This window comes from Echeneis naucrates, chromosome 9 (assembly GCF_900963305.1).
Source record: "Echeneis naucrates chromosome 9, fEcheNa1.1, whole genome shotgun sequence".
Taxonomy (NCBI): Eukaryota; Metazoa; Chordata; class Actinopteri; order Carangiformes; family Echeneidae; genus Echeneis; species Echeneis naucrates.
The window spans coordinates 19,211,992-19,226,884 of NC_042519.1; the positions used below are offsets into that span (position 1 = coordinate 19,211,992).

The 14,893-nt window shown below is 42.0% G+C and overlaps 1 protein-coding gene across 6 annotated transcripts in view; it reads left to right on the forward strand.

Annotated features, from left to right (window-relative positions):
• Positions 1 to 14,893, forward strand: part of sh2b3 (SH2B adaptor protein 3) — a 46,981-nt gene that overhangs the window by 13,787 nt on the left and 18,301 nt on the right. For 4 of the 6 annotated variants that reach the window (XM_029511694.1, XM_029511693.1, XM_029511697.1 and 1 more), the window contains exon 2: positions 200 to 1,426. In XM_029511694.1, the coding sequence (XP_029367554.1) occupies positions 230 to 1,426 (1,197 nt within the window). In that variant the 5' untranslated portion in view covers positions 200 to 229. The remainder of the gene's footprint in view (positions 1 to 199; positions 1,427 to 14,893) is intronic. The other 2 variants (XM_029511692.1, XM_029511696.1) reach the window with 1 other exon arrangement.

Genomic DNA, 14,893 nt, shown 5'->3' on the forward strand with positions numbered 1-14,893 from the left:
GCTCAACACACTGCGTTATCTTGATTTGTCCCTAATTAGATTTCCATATCTCTCCTTTGTCTCTAAATCATCCTTTTCCTTCATTTCCACACCATCCACCCCTCCGCTCTTGTCTTCAACATCCACTCCTTTACCCCCACCTCCTCTGCAACCATCCATTTCTCTTTTTTTCTGTCTCTTCTCCACCTCTTTCTTGCAGCAGTGATTCTTAGCCGGTCTGGCTACTGCAATGAATGGTAACACTATCCATCCAGCCAACACCAGCACAACAGCAGGAGGAGGCCCTGGCGTGGCAGTGCCCCCGCGAGGCTGGAGGGAGTTCTGCGAACTGCACGCCATTGCCACAGCCAGGCAGTTGGCTGGACACTACCGGAGTTTCGCCAGAGAGTGGCCACAACATGACGTCCTCCCACCGGAGACCTTTTCCAAGCAGTTCACCGACCTCTTCCAGAAGCACTTCTGCTGCGAGGTCGACAAAGATGGCGTACCACTCAGCCCGAACACGTGCTCTACTGCCACTGGCAGCGCCGCCTCCACACCTCCAGGGGCCCGTCCCCTTCAAACACAGGCTGTGACTGGTCTGTCATGGATCACATCTTTGTCCGGGGTGCAGGACTATCGGGAGGCAAGCCGGCCGGGTGGAGCGCCTGCTCTGTTTGCTTTGGTACCACCAAAGGTGGAGCAGGTGGTGGTGAGCCGGGAACAGGAGCAGCCGCTGAGATGTGCTGCGGGCAGCTCTTTATCAGGAAACCCGATTGTTCTCAGAGGGTCGACCCGCAGTGCTGGCAGTGGGTCGCTGCTCATTCAGAGCCACAGCAACGAGGAGATCTCTGGCGGCGATCGTCGCCAGTTGTCTGAACGGTACCCAACTGACTCCTCGTCATCCAACCCTGGCCATGCTGACGTCACACACTTCTCTGTGAATCAAATCCAGCAGACAGTAAAAAGCATATTCAAGAAACGGCCCCTCCCCAGCCCCCCCTCTTCACAGAACCTCTCTCCTATCAACCCTAACCCCACCGCCAACAATAGCAACCCCCCAAATAATGGTGACAGAGTGGGTGGGATTTCCTCCACAAATGAAGAGGTGTCATCCTCCTCTTCTTCCTCCCACTCCTCCTCTTGCCTGAACTCTGAGGGCGCCCCCCCAGGCGCTTCCAATTGGTCTGTGGTGAGAGTAGCCTCTCACCTGCTGGACCGTTTACGTAGGTTACGCACAGGAAGCACGAGGCAGAGGAGGTCAGACGCGAGCGGCTGCTGTAAGGACGGCCAATTGAGGTACTTACTGGTGGATGACACTATCTCAGACTCTCAGCCCACCTGGCAGCGCTGCCGCCTGCTGGTCAGGAGGATCAGAGATGCTCAAGGAGGAGGAGGAGGAAGAGGAGGGGAGAGGTACCAGTTGGAGCTCTATGATCCTCCAAAGGTAAAAACACGTTCATACACACACATCAGTTATATGGATGATTTGTTCCACTCGTTGACTGATATTTAAAAGGACTCAGAGCACTGATAAGAGAGAGGGGCATGGTTCAGTGAGCGCTGTATTCTTAGCTTTGCTCTCTGTGCCGTTAAATTGGGTGTTAAAGTTTAAGTGTTTATGATAATTGCACAAGTGTTTTTCAGTGTAAAATTGCATTTCAGCGTTGGATTGGTCCAGAAAGCACGCTGTGCTGTGGTTGCATCATCGTCGTCTGATGGAGTTACAGCACATGCCTGCTTTCATATGACACAATATTGTCTATCTGCAGTTTTTGCAAATGTTCTTTGAGGATCTTCTTAGAGCTCCAAACACCATTGAATTATGTAACAACAGCCGGGTTCATCACATTGTGTTTCATTACTGTTTGTGTCGATCAGACAGGAAAGTCAAAACCCACAGCAGGCCTTAGAGGGTTTTCACTTTCTCAGGGCCGTCAGTTTGCAATGTCCCTACATGTTTAGGCAATTATAAATCCTATCAGTCATCTTCAGTGTGATTTGTTCCACAAAGAATGAATGTAGCCAATTCATTTCAATATTTAAGTTCCAAAAAAAGTCGAAGTCAGTACATCCTTTGTATTTGTATTTGCATTCTTCTCATTTTGTAATATTCTGCAAGTCTGCCTCTATGTTGGATGGCTGATTCGATCCTCCTGTGGGTTATTCATACTGGCCCTTCACAAATCTGTGGGCAGATGCTCTGCTATTCTTCACAGATGATTCATGTTAGCCGCTTTGACTGTTGCTCTACTATAAATTACTCCAAAGGTTTTCTTTTGAAGTTGAGTCAGGAGACGTATTTGGCAAAGGTTTCACATAATACATACTTGCGCAATTTTGTTGAGTCTCATAATTAGGTTTCTTCCTTCTTCAGGTGACACACTGCACATATTAGATAACGCCTTGGTAATGCATTACCATTTGAATGGAAATCACAGCTGTAATTTTGACTACAGCTAAAGTGACTTTTCGCACAGTCAGTTGTATTTTGCGGTCTGTATTTTCTGTGTAGCCTGTGAGTGTTTCTAACCATAGATAAGATTAAAAACCCTGCAGGGCAACATAAAAGCAATTTTTAAAAGGCACAATTTTCACTGAATAATTAAGGGGTGCTCTCCTCTGGTGCATGCTGTAGACACTCACTGAGAAAACACAAACACACACAGGAACAGCTGTTTGAGTCACACACACCCCTCCCTTTGCAGATCATCTCTTTCCTCTGCCTGCGTTTGTTTTCATAAATGATAGTTTGCTGCATCTAAGAATCTCCTTTTTTGTGTACAGTTTGCCACATGACAAAACACGATGAAAGCGGTGGTGACATTTAGCTTTGCTTCAGAAATGTGTGCGTTTTATTGGTGGTTTTCATCACAGCTAGGCCTCCAGTGAGTGATTTGCTTTTTTATTTATTTCTTTATTTAGTTCAGCTGCAGCTACAGTTTGTGCTGTGATGTCGAACAGCCGTACCCGAGCCAAAATGGAAACCAAGTTATTACTTGTCACAGCTTAGATTAATGCAAACAAATAGGGGCATCATCCGAGTCACTGTTAAAATTCCATGATTTATCCTCTAGATTGTGTAAGAGATAGTTTGCCTTTAAACTCACTTAAATTAACTTGAGGAAATGATTTTGCTGATACAGATAGATTTACTGATTGCACATTTCTTTATAAAGCAGTTCTCTTGCATTGATTTAGTGTTACATTTCGGAGCAAATTGCTCAAAGAATCTGCAACATTTCAGTCTTCTTAGAGTGGTGAGCAGCTCTGCCTCCTACACAATTTCCTGTTTGTTTGGGGTTTGCTTCAGCCAGTCATGACTTTTGTTCCTATTACTCCATAATTAGTGCATCTACTCAGTCAGACAATATGAAATTGCCACATTATTTAAGCTTGTTTCTGTGAGTGACTTGCATTTTTTAACATTTTCACAGCACAGCAGGATGTCTTTTTTTTATTTAATTTTTTTTTTCCCTCTCACTCTCTCCTTTATGCATGCTTGGCTCCCCACATTAGACCTCATGGCATAAAGGCCTGCAATATTTCCAGATGGGGCCAGCTGCAAGGCTGCATGTGCTTGCACACCCAGTCCCCCAAGATCCCCAAACCAGTAATCAGAGCGGCTCAGCTGACTGCTGTCTAGCCAACCAGCTCACTAACTGCTGCCATCTATAAGGTCACTGGAAGCTTGGGTCAGTCTCTTCAGGGTGTGTGCAGTTGTGTATTCTGGAACAAACAGGGGGTCAACGAAAAAGCATGCATGTGTGTGTTTCAGTGTGTATGCACGCTTGTTGTATTTTATATTTAGCAGCCCTCAACTCTTAAGCCAGCTGTAGGCCTAACCATGTGTGTGAGGTAATTCACTTGATGATAGAGCCAGAACTTTGTGTGTGTGTGTGTGTGCGCGCGCGCGCATGCGTTTGTGAGCATGTGTGTTTGCGTGCATGTACACACAAATGCATGTTGTTTCAGAATAGAAAGGCATTGGTAGGATGTGCTTGGCTGATGGCAGTGGTGCTTAAGTCAGCCAACTGCATTGCTGCTCTCGTGTGTGTGTGTGTGTGTGTGTGTGTGTGTGTGTGTGTGTGTGTGTGTGTGTGTGTGTGTGTGTGTGTGTGTGTGTGTGTGTGTGTAGTCTTGGCAAGGCAGACTTAAGGCTCTGGGAATGGCCTTAAAAGGAAGGAGAGTGGCAGACTAGCATACGCACATAATCTACACAAAAAAGCACAAACAATGGAAAATGTTGCCGTCTCTGTGTTAGAGTGTTTTGGAGACGCTCACACGTCTACGGGTTCTTTCTTTATGTGAGAATGCACATTTGAATGCTTCATGATAGTGAACTAATTTAGCACAACAGAGGAAGTGGATATAAAACTGAATATGTATAAGAAAACACCAGTCGAGGCGCAACTGGTAGTCTATCAGTTTTTAGCTTGAAAATAAACTGCATTTATTGTCAAATTTTCTATAGACATGGCTGTGAAGATTAAAATAAGATATGTAAATATATAATAACAGAATTGGAGTATTTACAGAATAAGAATTACTAAATCATTTCAGAAAATCTGCACATGCGCACGCTTTCCTCAAACTACACATGTACATGCATGAGTCTAAAAATCAACAGCACTGATTACATTCACCCTTTTTTTACCTTTTTAGTTATTGGTGCTTTAATTTTTTCGAAGATAGTCGGGGTTGGGTCAGTAAGTCGTTTTGCAGATGCGCTGACAAAATAACAAATCTGATAAGATGTGTTGTGCTTAGGATTGTGTATATTATTGCCTCTTAAGTCTCAAACTGGAAGTGATGTTCTTTAGGGTCAGGGTTATGTTCTGTGGATTGACTTCAGAAAAATTACCGAAGAAAGGAATGTAACAATGGCTTAATTTATGGGGGATTTATTAATTAAAACAAGGTAAATCAAAATGTGTGCATTATATACAGGTGCAGATCAAAGCATAAACCAGGTGAAACAGGTGAGCTTGGATATTTAAATGGATCACATAATGTGATAATGATGATTCAGCAGCTGAAGACTAATTTGGGAACTTGAGCAAATGAACGGAAGGTTGTTTATCAAATACAGGGCTCTCCTCTTCAGAACTCCATATAATCTCACTTTGCCAAATTTGGTCCAATCGAATTTCTCCCTCTAGCCTCAGGGCATGGCGACGGCGGTGTTTGGATTTGAAGCTACGACTTTCATTCACCCAAGTTTGAAGTTTTATATAAAACAAAGAGTAATGTATCGTTTTGATAAGTACAGTTTCTCTGCTTGTTGTGGCTACTTCGGTCGACATGGTTTTATCTTAGTCACTGTAAAACACAATTAAATGGTTATTAGTTAATCACATCACAGAACACACAAACAAATGAACCAAGAAAAGAGCATTTTCATACATATCTTGACTGGAGGTGGAAAAACAAAAATGCATGACTTTGGACTGTGTATGAAGTTTCTTTTTCTTTTTACAGAACAGTTGAAAGCAACAACCGAGCACATAGATTACGCTGCTCAGGCAAAATGCCGTCGGTTCCGGTGGTTTGTCATTGACGTGGCGCTGTTGTTACATAAGTGGAATAGTTCATTGTCCGGTGTAAATTCTATCTCTGACAAACTATCTCGTAGAAAAATGGTGTGAACAGCTGTGAAGTCCTCTTTTCGTAGGGGAATCAGTTCAGTATGTTTACAGCCTCTTATTTGATCGGAGTAGTCATTTTTTTTTGTATATCAATCCTTGTGTCCTTGTTGACCTGGATGCATTCCAGAGCGGTAATTTTACAGCCGTCGCCTGATAATGTTATCAGGCCAACCCGAGTGAAGGGTCAGAGAGAAGGGTACCTTTCTGGGTGGGGGGGGGGGGGGGTTAGGCAGGTTTTGCTTATTTGTGGCATGAATTGCAATTTATTGTTTTGGAAAGCAGGGTCTTTCGATGCTGGTCTTAGCAGAGATCTGGGAAATCTCTATTGGAGGCAACAGTCTCTTTGAAATGTGAGGGGTGTGGAACATGGGAATCTCAACCCCCCCCCCCCCCCCCCCCCCCCCCCCTTTCCGGACCTCACAACAGATGTAACATTTTTATTAATGCAGAAGTGAATCTTGTCATGTCAGCTGAAACAAGCAGAAGTCTCCATAACATTTTCAGTGCTGTTTGACACTAAAGTCACATTTCAGCCTTTAACTTTGGCCCCGAGTAGTTCAATGAGGACAAACCAACAGCATGACTCGTAAACATTAGACAGTCCTGACGCTGGTTTCTTTAAAGTTAAACCCTTTTTCTTCAAGGTATGCAGTTATCTGCTAACCTTCCCCCAGCTTCGACCAAGCTTGTTGTTCCTTCGACGCTGCTCCTTGCTCCTCTTTTCATCTGATGTACAGTAGTCGAGGTTACAGACGAGCTTCACGTCTTGCCAGGAAAATCGTGGTATTCTGTCTTCCAGAATTGGTTCCCACAGACTGCTTCAGCCTGATGGCGGATATGTTTCCTCAGACCTCCTGTAGACTTCTTCTTAATCACAACCCTCTCATCTCATCTCATCTTAGTGTGTGTGTGTGTGTGTGTGTGTGTGTGTTTGTTCCAGCTCTTCAAGCCCTAATCTTTCCCACATGGTTTCATTTCATGGTGGTGTGTACGTGTGCCTACACTATGGATCATTTTACTCATGGAGGTTTTCCTTCCATGTCTGGATGTGTTTGTGCTCTCCACGTACATTCTCACAAATGTTTGTCGGCATATATGGTAAAAGTTATGTCTGCTTCTTTCTGACCCATCAAGGTGTCCCGAGACTCCAGTCAAAAGAAAGTAAAAGAATTTCGATCAAAATAAAACCGAATGTGAAGTTATACGTCAATTAAACCAACATGGAAGAAGTCAGTGCATTTAATTGCATGTTTACACATTCTTGTAGATACATTAATTTTAGTTAATTTAGCATTTGGTTTCAGAGCACGCTCAGGTTTTTTCTTTCTGTCTCTCTCTCTCTCTCTCACTGAGAGTAAGAGCGGAGTTTGCAACATCAGTGGAAAATACTTCCCCAACAAGCAGACGCTGGTGTCCATCTGTTCTGTGTTACTTGTTGTACTTTAGTTTCTCATATGGCAACATGCAGCGTTAATTTGGCTCTTGTCACATACCGCTAATAAAGCCCTGAACACATGGGCCCCAGTCAGCTGAGCCAGAAACAGAACCAAACGAGAAGATACAGGAAGCTCGACAGCAAGAAGCATTAGAGAGAGAAAGAGAGACTTACAGTTCGGCAGACAAGTCAGCAACGAGGACAGACGGGCAGATTTCAAATGTCAACATTCTTATTTTAAATTATGATCTGCTGAATAATTGCCAAAAGTAGTAGCAATTTTTCCTTGAAGGTGTCTAGGTTGCACACTTAAACCTAAAAACAAACAAACAAAAAAAAAGCTCTTTGGGTTAAAAATCAAATCAGACAGTATACGTATTTTCTCACATCAAGCCGCATAAATTTTGACACAAATATCTGCCTCGTTGATTTCTGCTGCTGATCCATCTTGATCACGGTGAATCGATGGTGAACTTTAAAAAATTAAATGTTAACAATTCATTCACAGTCCTTTTTGTCCAGACCCAATCTCCCAAGCCTAAATTATATATAATATTTTTGCCCCCAACAGATTAATTCATCCATGTAGGCCAGGTGAATGTGTGCGCGCACAAGTACTGATTGATTGAAGCAGAACTTGACGTGGCCCGTGCTGACAACATTATTTATCAAGATAATCTCTTGACTGACAGTCAATACTTAAGTTTCATTTTACATCATAACAGTCTTTGTATCTCGCCCACAAAGTCAAATCTTTTCCTCTTTCCAGGGATTGAGTTTCATGAAACCTAGAAATTCTGCCTTGAAGTGACTGAGTCATGTAAAGTGTATAAGTGTACGTGTGTGTGTGTCTGTGTGTGTGGTCACAAAATGAATGTTTGTTCACCACAGCTGTGAGTATCATGTAACAAATCCATTTGTTTCAACCAGACAGATTTTGATTGATAGAAAAATAGGGCATGAGAGTAGGTGTTCTCATGTTTGTCTTCTGCGGTTCATTAAACACAATAAATTTAACTTTTTGTGACTCCTTTCCAGTGAAGGTTCTGCTTTTTAGTTTCTATTTGCTGATGACTTGCCCATACTTGTATCCCTCTCTCTTTTTTTTTTTTTTGTATCGACTGTCTCATATTGTCCAGAGATATGAGAGACGTTTTGTATGAAAATTGCGATACTAAGGCGCCGGCACGTTCACATGCAGCCGTCCTGTTGGCTCTGCCAGCCCTCCGGATACAATATCTGACATTGGCTGGCATTATATTTTTGGTATGACAGGTAATGGTAACCCGCTGTGGCTCTCTCCAACACTTGGATCTGTTCCTGTACTTCTAAGAGTCTGAAAACAGAAGCTTGTACGGTTGCATGGTTGTTTTCCCAGCAGCCGTGTTTGGTACCACCATAGTGATGATTCTCCAGCACTCAAGGTGAAAGTTAGTGATTAAATCCAAAGAATATTCAATGCAGTGAGGCACACATGGCTGCATGAAACGAGAAAATGTGTGTCATACTTGCTTGACTGAAGCTTTATACTATAATTGAATTCATTCATTTCAGTACTGCAGCATATTGCCTAAATCTACTCAGCAAAAATAAGTGTTTAAAAAAATATTGTGACATTGTTTATCAGGAAAGCCAAAGGATAAAGAAAAGTATATATAAAAAAAGATGATGTATATAATGCCAATGAAAATGCAATGATAGCTTAAAATAAAATCACAGTATCAAAAATTGGGATCACTTTAACTTCAGTGACACAGAATCCACATTATCAGAAATCTGGATCATGTCTCAGCATTCCCAAAGGGTGGGCAGTACTTATGCCACTTTCTTTTATCATAATAATATGATAAAACAGAGGTTGTTGTTTTTTTTTAAAGCTGATTTCATAATTGGCTGCTTTCCAGAGATTTCAGCTTCATTCAGTCTTCTTCTAACCAATTTTTCAATTAGCTTCTTAATTAAAACGCCTCTATCACCACACTTGCATGAAACATGTATTGAGGGATTGGGACTGAGTAGATAACCAGTGTTTAGTCATAGTCAGCAGTAAAGACTCTCTTGCCAGGAAGGAACGTTGAGTTACAGAGATCATACCAAGTTAAAACCCACAAATTTACAAGGAAAGCAGCAGGTGCATTGATAATCAAAGGTTCCTCTCTCTCTCTCAGCCGTGACGAGTATTAGTATGGGCTGACAAAGCTTTATGCTTTATTTATTTATTTCACATTTTCCTGTCTTTTTTTTTTTTTTTTTTAAAGGAGAACCAAATTTTGTTCTAATGTAAGAATGCAAAAGCTGCAATGCAACATGAATTTTGTTGGACACTGCTGGTCCTAAGTCCTGCTGGATGAATTAGGCAGTTTGGGGCATGGAGAGGATCATTGGTGGCTTGTGCACACATTTTGTGTTTTTGAAGTCTAAGCAGGGAGAGGCGTCATGAAAAGCAGGCAGAAGTCTGGTTTCTGGCAGGACTGATGACACACAGGGGACTATTATCAGCATGAAAAACAGGGCATTACAGTGTAGAGTTGGAAAATGAATATTGTATATGTCCAAAGTAAATAACAGTGGGTCTAATTTTGAACCTTGAGGAACACTTTTTTTTTTTTTTGCAGGACTTACTAAACAAATGAGTGACAACAGTTTGAAGTCTAGTTAAAGTTGGAAGCATAAACATCAAAACCCACAGAAAGACTGCAGCACAGACTTTCAGAAGTGGTTGTTGGTTGTCATTGCTCTTGTTTTGTCACAGTGGAGCTGCACAGCTGTGTCTGTTTCCTTAGCTCGGTCCACCATCTCAAGGTTTTTGCTTTCCCGTGGATTTTAGAGTGAAAATCTTGAAGGGAAGCCGAGCAGTAAAAGGTACACAATTAAACTTGAACTTAAACTTGAACTCACAATTGCCTCCGCTTCATTGAATTGTGACGCAGCATGGGGGAGAGAGAGCCCACAATGCACTGCCAGTATGGCTTCCTTTTTAGTTAAGAGCAAGCTGCTGCCCAAGTCTCCTACAGCTTTGTGGGTCTTGCTCATGACTACGAAGCAGGAAACTGACAAGCAGATACATGCAGCTGTGTGTTTACATGATACAAACGAACCTCCTTCGCATTGTGTTGAATTGTGAGGAGCCATTTGAGATGGTTCAGACAGCTGATCTTGGATGACTCCTTGCGGGAACAATCCAGTCTGGCTTGGAGGGGAGGTCGAGTTGTAGACTGAGAAGATTATGGAGGGAAAATACGTCATACCTGAACAAGAGATGGCTCAGATCATGTGGCCGGGACAAAAGAGTCAAGGCTGTAACGGGGTGGCAGTACAGAGCTAAATATGTCCTACGGAAAAAAAAGAAAAGCTAAGATGTGGTGAACAACAAAGCTCAGAGCAGATATTGTACGACAGTAGGCAGCTTTTCATATCATTTATTGCTTTTGTTTATATCGGTTTGGGCAATTGAAAGAAGCCAGAAAAACTTTCTTCCCACACAGAGTAGAAAACTGTGGGAGGAGTGACGTATATGTTTGTGTGTGAGATTCAGTCTGACAAAAATCAAGAGAAACATCTAAAGGAAATGGAGTGGTTAGAGTCATGTGGTCAAGATGTTTGTCAGATCTCTCCTTGCTCTGCCTCGTTTGAGTTGTCGTTTTGTGCAGGAGGGGTCATCCTGCTGCGCTCTTGTGCCTCGTCGCCTTAAAAAAAAAAAAAAAAAAATCCACATATCGATCAATGCATGGTCGGCTACACCAACTGTATTTCTTTGTCCGTGCATTTCAAATGAGTGTTTTTCTCCTTTGTCATAACCTCTTTGTTGTGTACGTCTGTGTGTGTGTGTGTGTGTGTGTGAGACATACAACCACAGTGCCAGCGCACATGACCTTGCTGAGTTGCATGTGGAAAGCCCCCAAAGCAAAGCTGTGCAACACCCTCACTAAACAGTTTTCAGCTTATTAATTTAGTTTTCTGCTCATTTCTTATATACCTGTGCTGGTGAACATGTAGGTGTGAGCCCTGTTAATACCTGTAAGCACTGTTATGTCATGGTTGAAGCAAGCAGTAAGATAAAGTATACAAAATTCAGTTTCATCATTATCCTTTATGGATAATGATTTAAAAAAAAAAAGTATGAATGTAAAGCTGAATGAGTGCCTCTCATCTGCAGACACTGAACATATAACCTCCATGAAGGACCTTGCCAATAGCTAGGTATTGGTGCCATTGCTGCCATTTTTATTTGTTCTGTATAAATACATCCTTTAACACACCTTTCTGTTGGTGCTAACATAAAGAGCCACATTTGGTACACAAACATTGCTGTTTTCACGTAACGATAACCACAAGAGTAAACCACAGCAACACTGTGACACAAAGATGATGTTTGAGGTTTAATTCTGAGGGGAAATTGCTAGATAGGATGCAATAAATCATTAGTCTCAAATGGGAATGTCTGGCACTAATGTCTTTGTATATGTTGCAGCCTTTGAGGAGTTATTATACAGCTGTAGACTAAACGTGAGTTTGTCAGTTCTCCATTTATCGACACAGTTTCAGCATCATCAGCTGCTCATCAATCCACCAGGAGCAAGTGGATGGATGAGCTCCCGCTGTCTGAGCTATTACTTTTCTTTCTGTTTGGATACATTCTGATCATTCTTAGTTGATATAAACAGAAAATTATGTAGTGTCATAACTAAATTAATAAATAATTTAGTCGATCGATGGACATTGTTGCTGTGCTGATTCATTCTTCCTGGAAGAAATACAGGCAATAACAGGCAAATGAACAATGAAAATAATTCTTGGTAGACCTTCTTGTCCATACTGGTTTTTCCATCATCCTTTGAAGAGTGCGACTGTGGAAAAGGTATCAAATTTCACTCTATCTGGTATTAAAGTGTCTTAAAAAGACTTCCATTTGGCCTGTTGGATCCTGCAGAAATGCCGCAGTGTGAATGTTTCCGCCCTGTCGGTGTTGTACTGAGTTGTGGTGTTGTCCAACGGTCCACGCCTCGCCGCTCTTCTTCTGCTCAGCTGTATTCTGGGTCACATCTCTGGCCCAGCTGAGCTCCCTCCTGCCATTCTCTCTGGGCAAGTCTTTAGCTTGGTTTCCATTACAGGGCCAAACACAGCTAGCACTTATTCATTATCTATGCCTCTCAGTTTCCCCTCAAACAAACAAAAAAAATAAATAAATAAATCAGTGACTCATGTTTTTTTTTTTTTTTTTATCCTGTTGCCAGAGGAGATGATTTGTCAATTGGGCTCCGGCTTCTCACTACGCAAACTGTACCTTTTGATCCTGTGCTATAAACATTTAGAGTTTTCTCTGGCCCTGGTAAGTCGTACTTGGCTTCAAGTCTTTTGTGGAAAATGTTATCATGGCGAAAGCTCCTTCCCTATATAAACCTGGTTCTGGCTCAGCGGTACCAGGAACTGGAGTCATAATGGGCAAAACTGCACAGTAAGGTTTATTCAGAGACAATGGTGTGGCACAGGGCAGAGGGGAAAGGAAAAGGAAGGGCCAGAGAAAGTTTTTGCTTCACAAATCATGGGCATGGTGTGTCAGAACTCAGGTTTTTGGAGTTTTACAAAATTTACTGAGAGCAGATTAAGGTTACAGCTAATGATTTCTATCTCCTCTGACGAGGTTGGCTTCGTGTCACATATCAGCAGGTTTTAATACTGAGCGGATTCGCTCTCAATTAGTAGGCCAGATGAGACACAGGCCGCAGAAGAGTTAACTTAATGGTTTTATCAGTCAGAAAACATCAGAACGATGACAATATGCACATCCTAATATCCTACAGTGCACTTTGACATCATCAAATGTCTTTACGTATTGAACGTGAACATAAAATTCCCTTAAACGCTCAATTAGTATGGAAAATAGCAGCCGATTAGGTTCTTTCAATCCACTGTTAATTAATTGGTTATTAATTATTGCATTGTTGTGCAGATTTAAACTTTAAAGTCCTTCTAGATTTTGAAGGAGATTGAGCCAGAAGAGTGAATCAGCAGGTTAAAAGAATCGAACATGATATATGATATGATGAATATAAAAACCAACAACTGTCACATTATCTCCTCTTTAAAATATTCTGTTGGGTTGCATTTTTAATCAAAAATTACAGAAGAAATGGAGAAGAGGAGTAACTTATTTGAGATTTGTTTCATCTGATATCATTCGATAGTTTCACATTTTGGAGAAAGTTGGTGTTGAAAATGCCTTTTGCCACCTCCCAAATCAGTTCAGCAATTTCTATTTGCTAATTTCAATTGATTGTGTATAAAAAGGAAAGAAGAAAAAGAAGTCATTTTCGGCATTTTGTTATCCGAGATCAGTTTTGATGCCTTCCTCCAAGACAATGTATTAGTTTGGATTTTGCAGGATAGTGACTGTTTTTAGGTGAAAAAATTCTGTGAGGCGAAGAAGCAAAGCAGAAGGAGAGCTGTGACTGTGACTCGAATCTGTGGGCTAAAAAGTGTTTTACATGCTGAGGAAGAGCTGGGTTACCAGTCTTTTCCACATGTGCACAGTTACAGGACACACAACACACCCTTAACTGACCCTTACACATACACACACACCCATAACTGACACATGCAAAGTGTCGTGTGAATACACAAATACCCAAACGCAGAACACAGGACACAGGTATGCTGGTGCTTATTGTGCAGAGACAGGCTCAGGTTGGGCAGGGGAACCAGCTGAGGTGGTCAGTGGTCTGGTCAGAAATCACAGAAAAACACAGCCAGATCTGCAGAATACCACGAAGCTGACTGGTCGATTTTGACGATGTGTGAGAATTAGGTTCAGGTGTTTTACCTGCGCTGGATCCGCCCCCTAGGAGAGAGAGAGTGTGTGGGGGTGGGGTGGCAGAGAAAGGAGGCAGGGGTCAGTACCAGAAGCACATGTGAAATCCTGAAATCCTGCACATACACAATTTCAGACCCACAGGCTGAATTTCGTGTGAACTTATGCTGATGTCGTCCATTTTACGTGATTTCTTGAAAGCAACACTATTTCACAAATTTCTTAACTGAACCTGACCTAAACCTCATCTGCAGTGTTGTAAGTGGAAACATTTGTCAGTTAAAATACTTGGAAACTCTGTGTGTACATGTTTGCGTTTCACTGCTGCACACAATCACATGATCTGTTTTCTGTTGGTCTGTATCAACCGAACCGCTTCCTCAGCTGTTTTCGGTGATAATTCAAGGTAAAGTGTAACCCTCCTCACAACATTTCGTCTTACTTGCAATAATTAATCTTGCTCAAATGAATTATATCTCAATTAATGTTATATGGATATCACCAAGATGCGTAGAAAAACGAGCCCCACATTGGCGCAGCCCTCAGAGCCACAAACTGAACCTTTTCGTTCATATCAGCAGACATGTGCTCCATATCCGCCTTATTGATCGTCACAGGGAGGTGACAGGAAGTGAGATTGGAGACATGAAGCACCCAGCTGGGCTCAAATCAGGAATATTTGTGCTCAATATTTCTCCTCAGCAGGCAACTAAAAATGATGTGTCATGTGGAGGACACAGCCAAAGAGCTAGATTGTGTTAACTTCACTTGTGTTACCCCTCCACTGCTGTTGGATTGAATGCAAAAGGATATTTAATTCCCAAAGAAACACGTCTGCCCAATGTGCTGTGTAGTTAAAATAATTCACTGAGGTCATTCATTCATTCATTGGGCCTATTTCTGTGCAAGAATGTCGTCCCAATAAAAACAGTTCACATTTTTAGTGGAAGATGGAGCCAATGAAAGCTGTGCACAGACGGGCCTGTGGATTATCTTCAGTAACTGATATATTTTCTGGAAAAA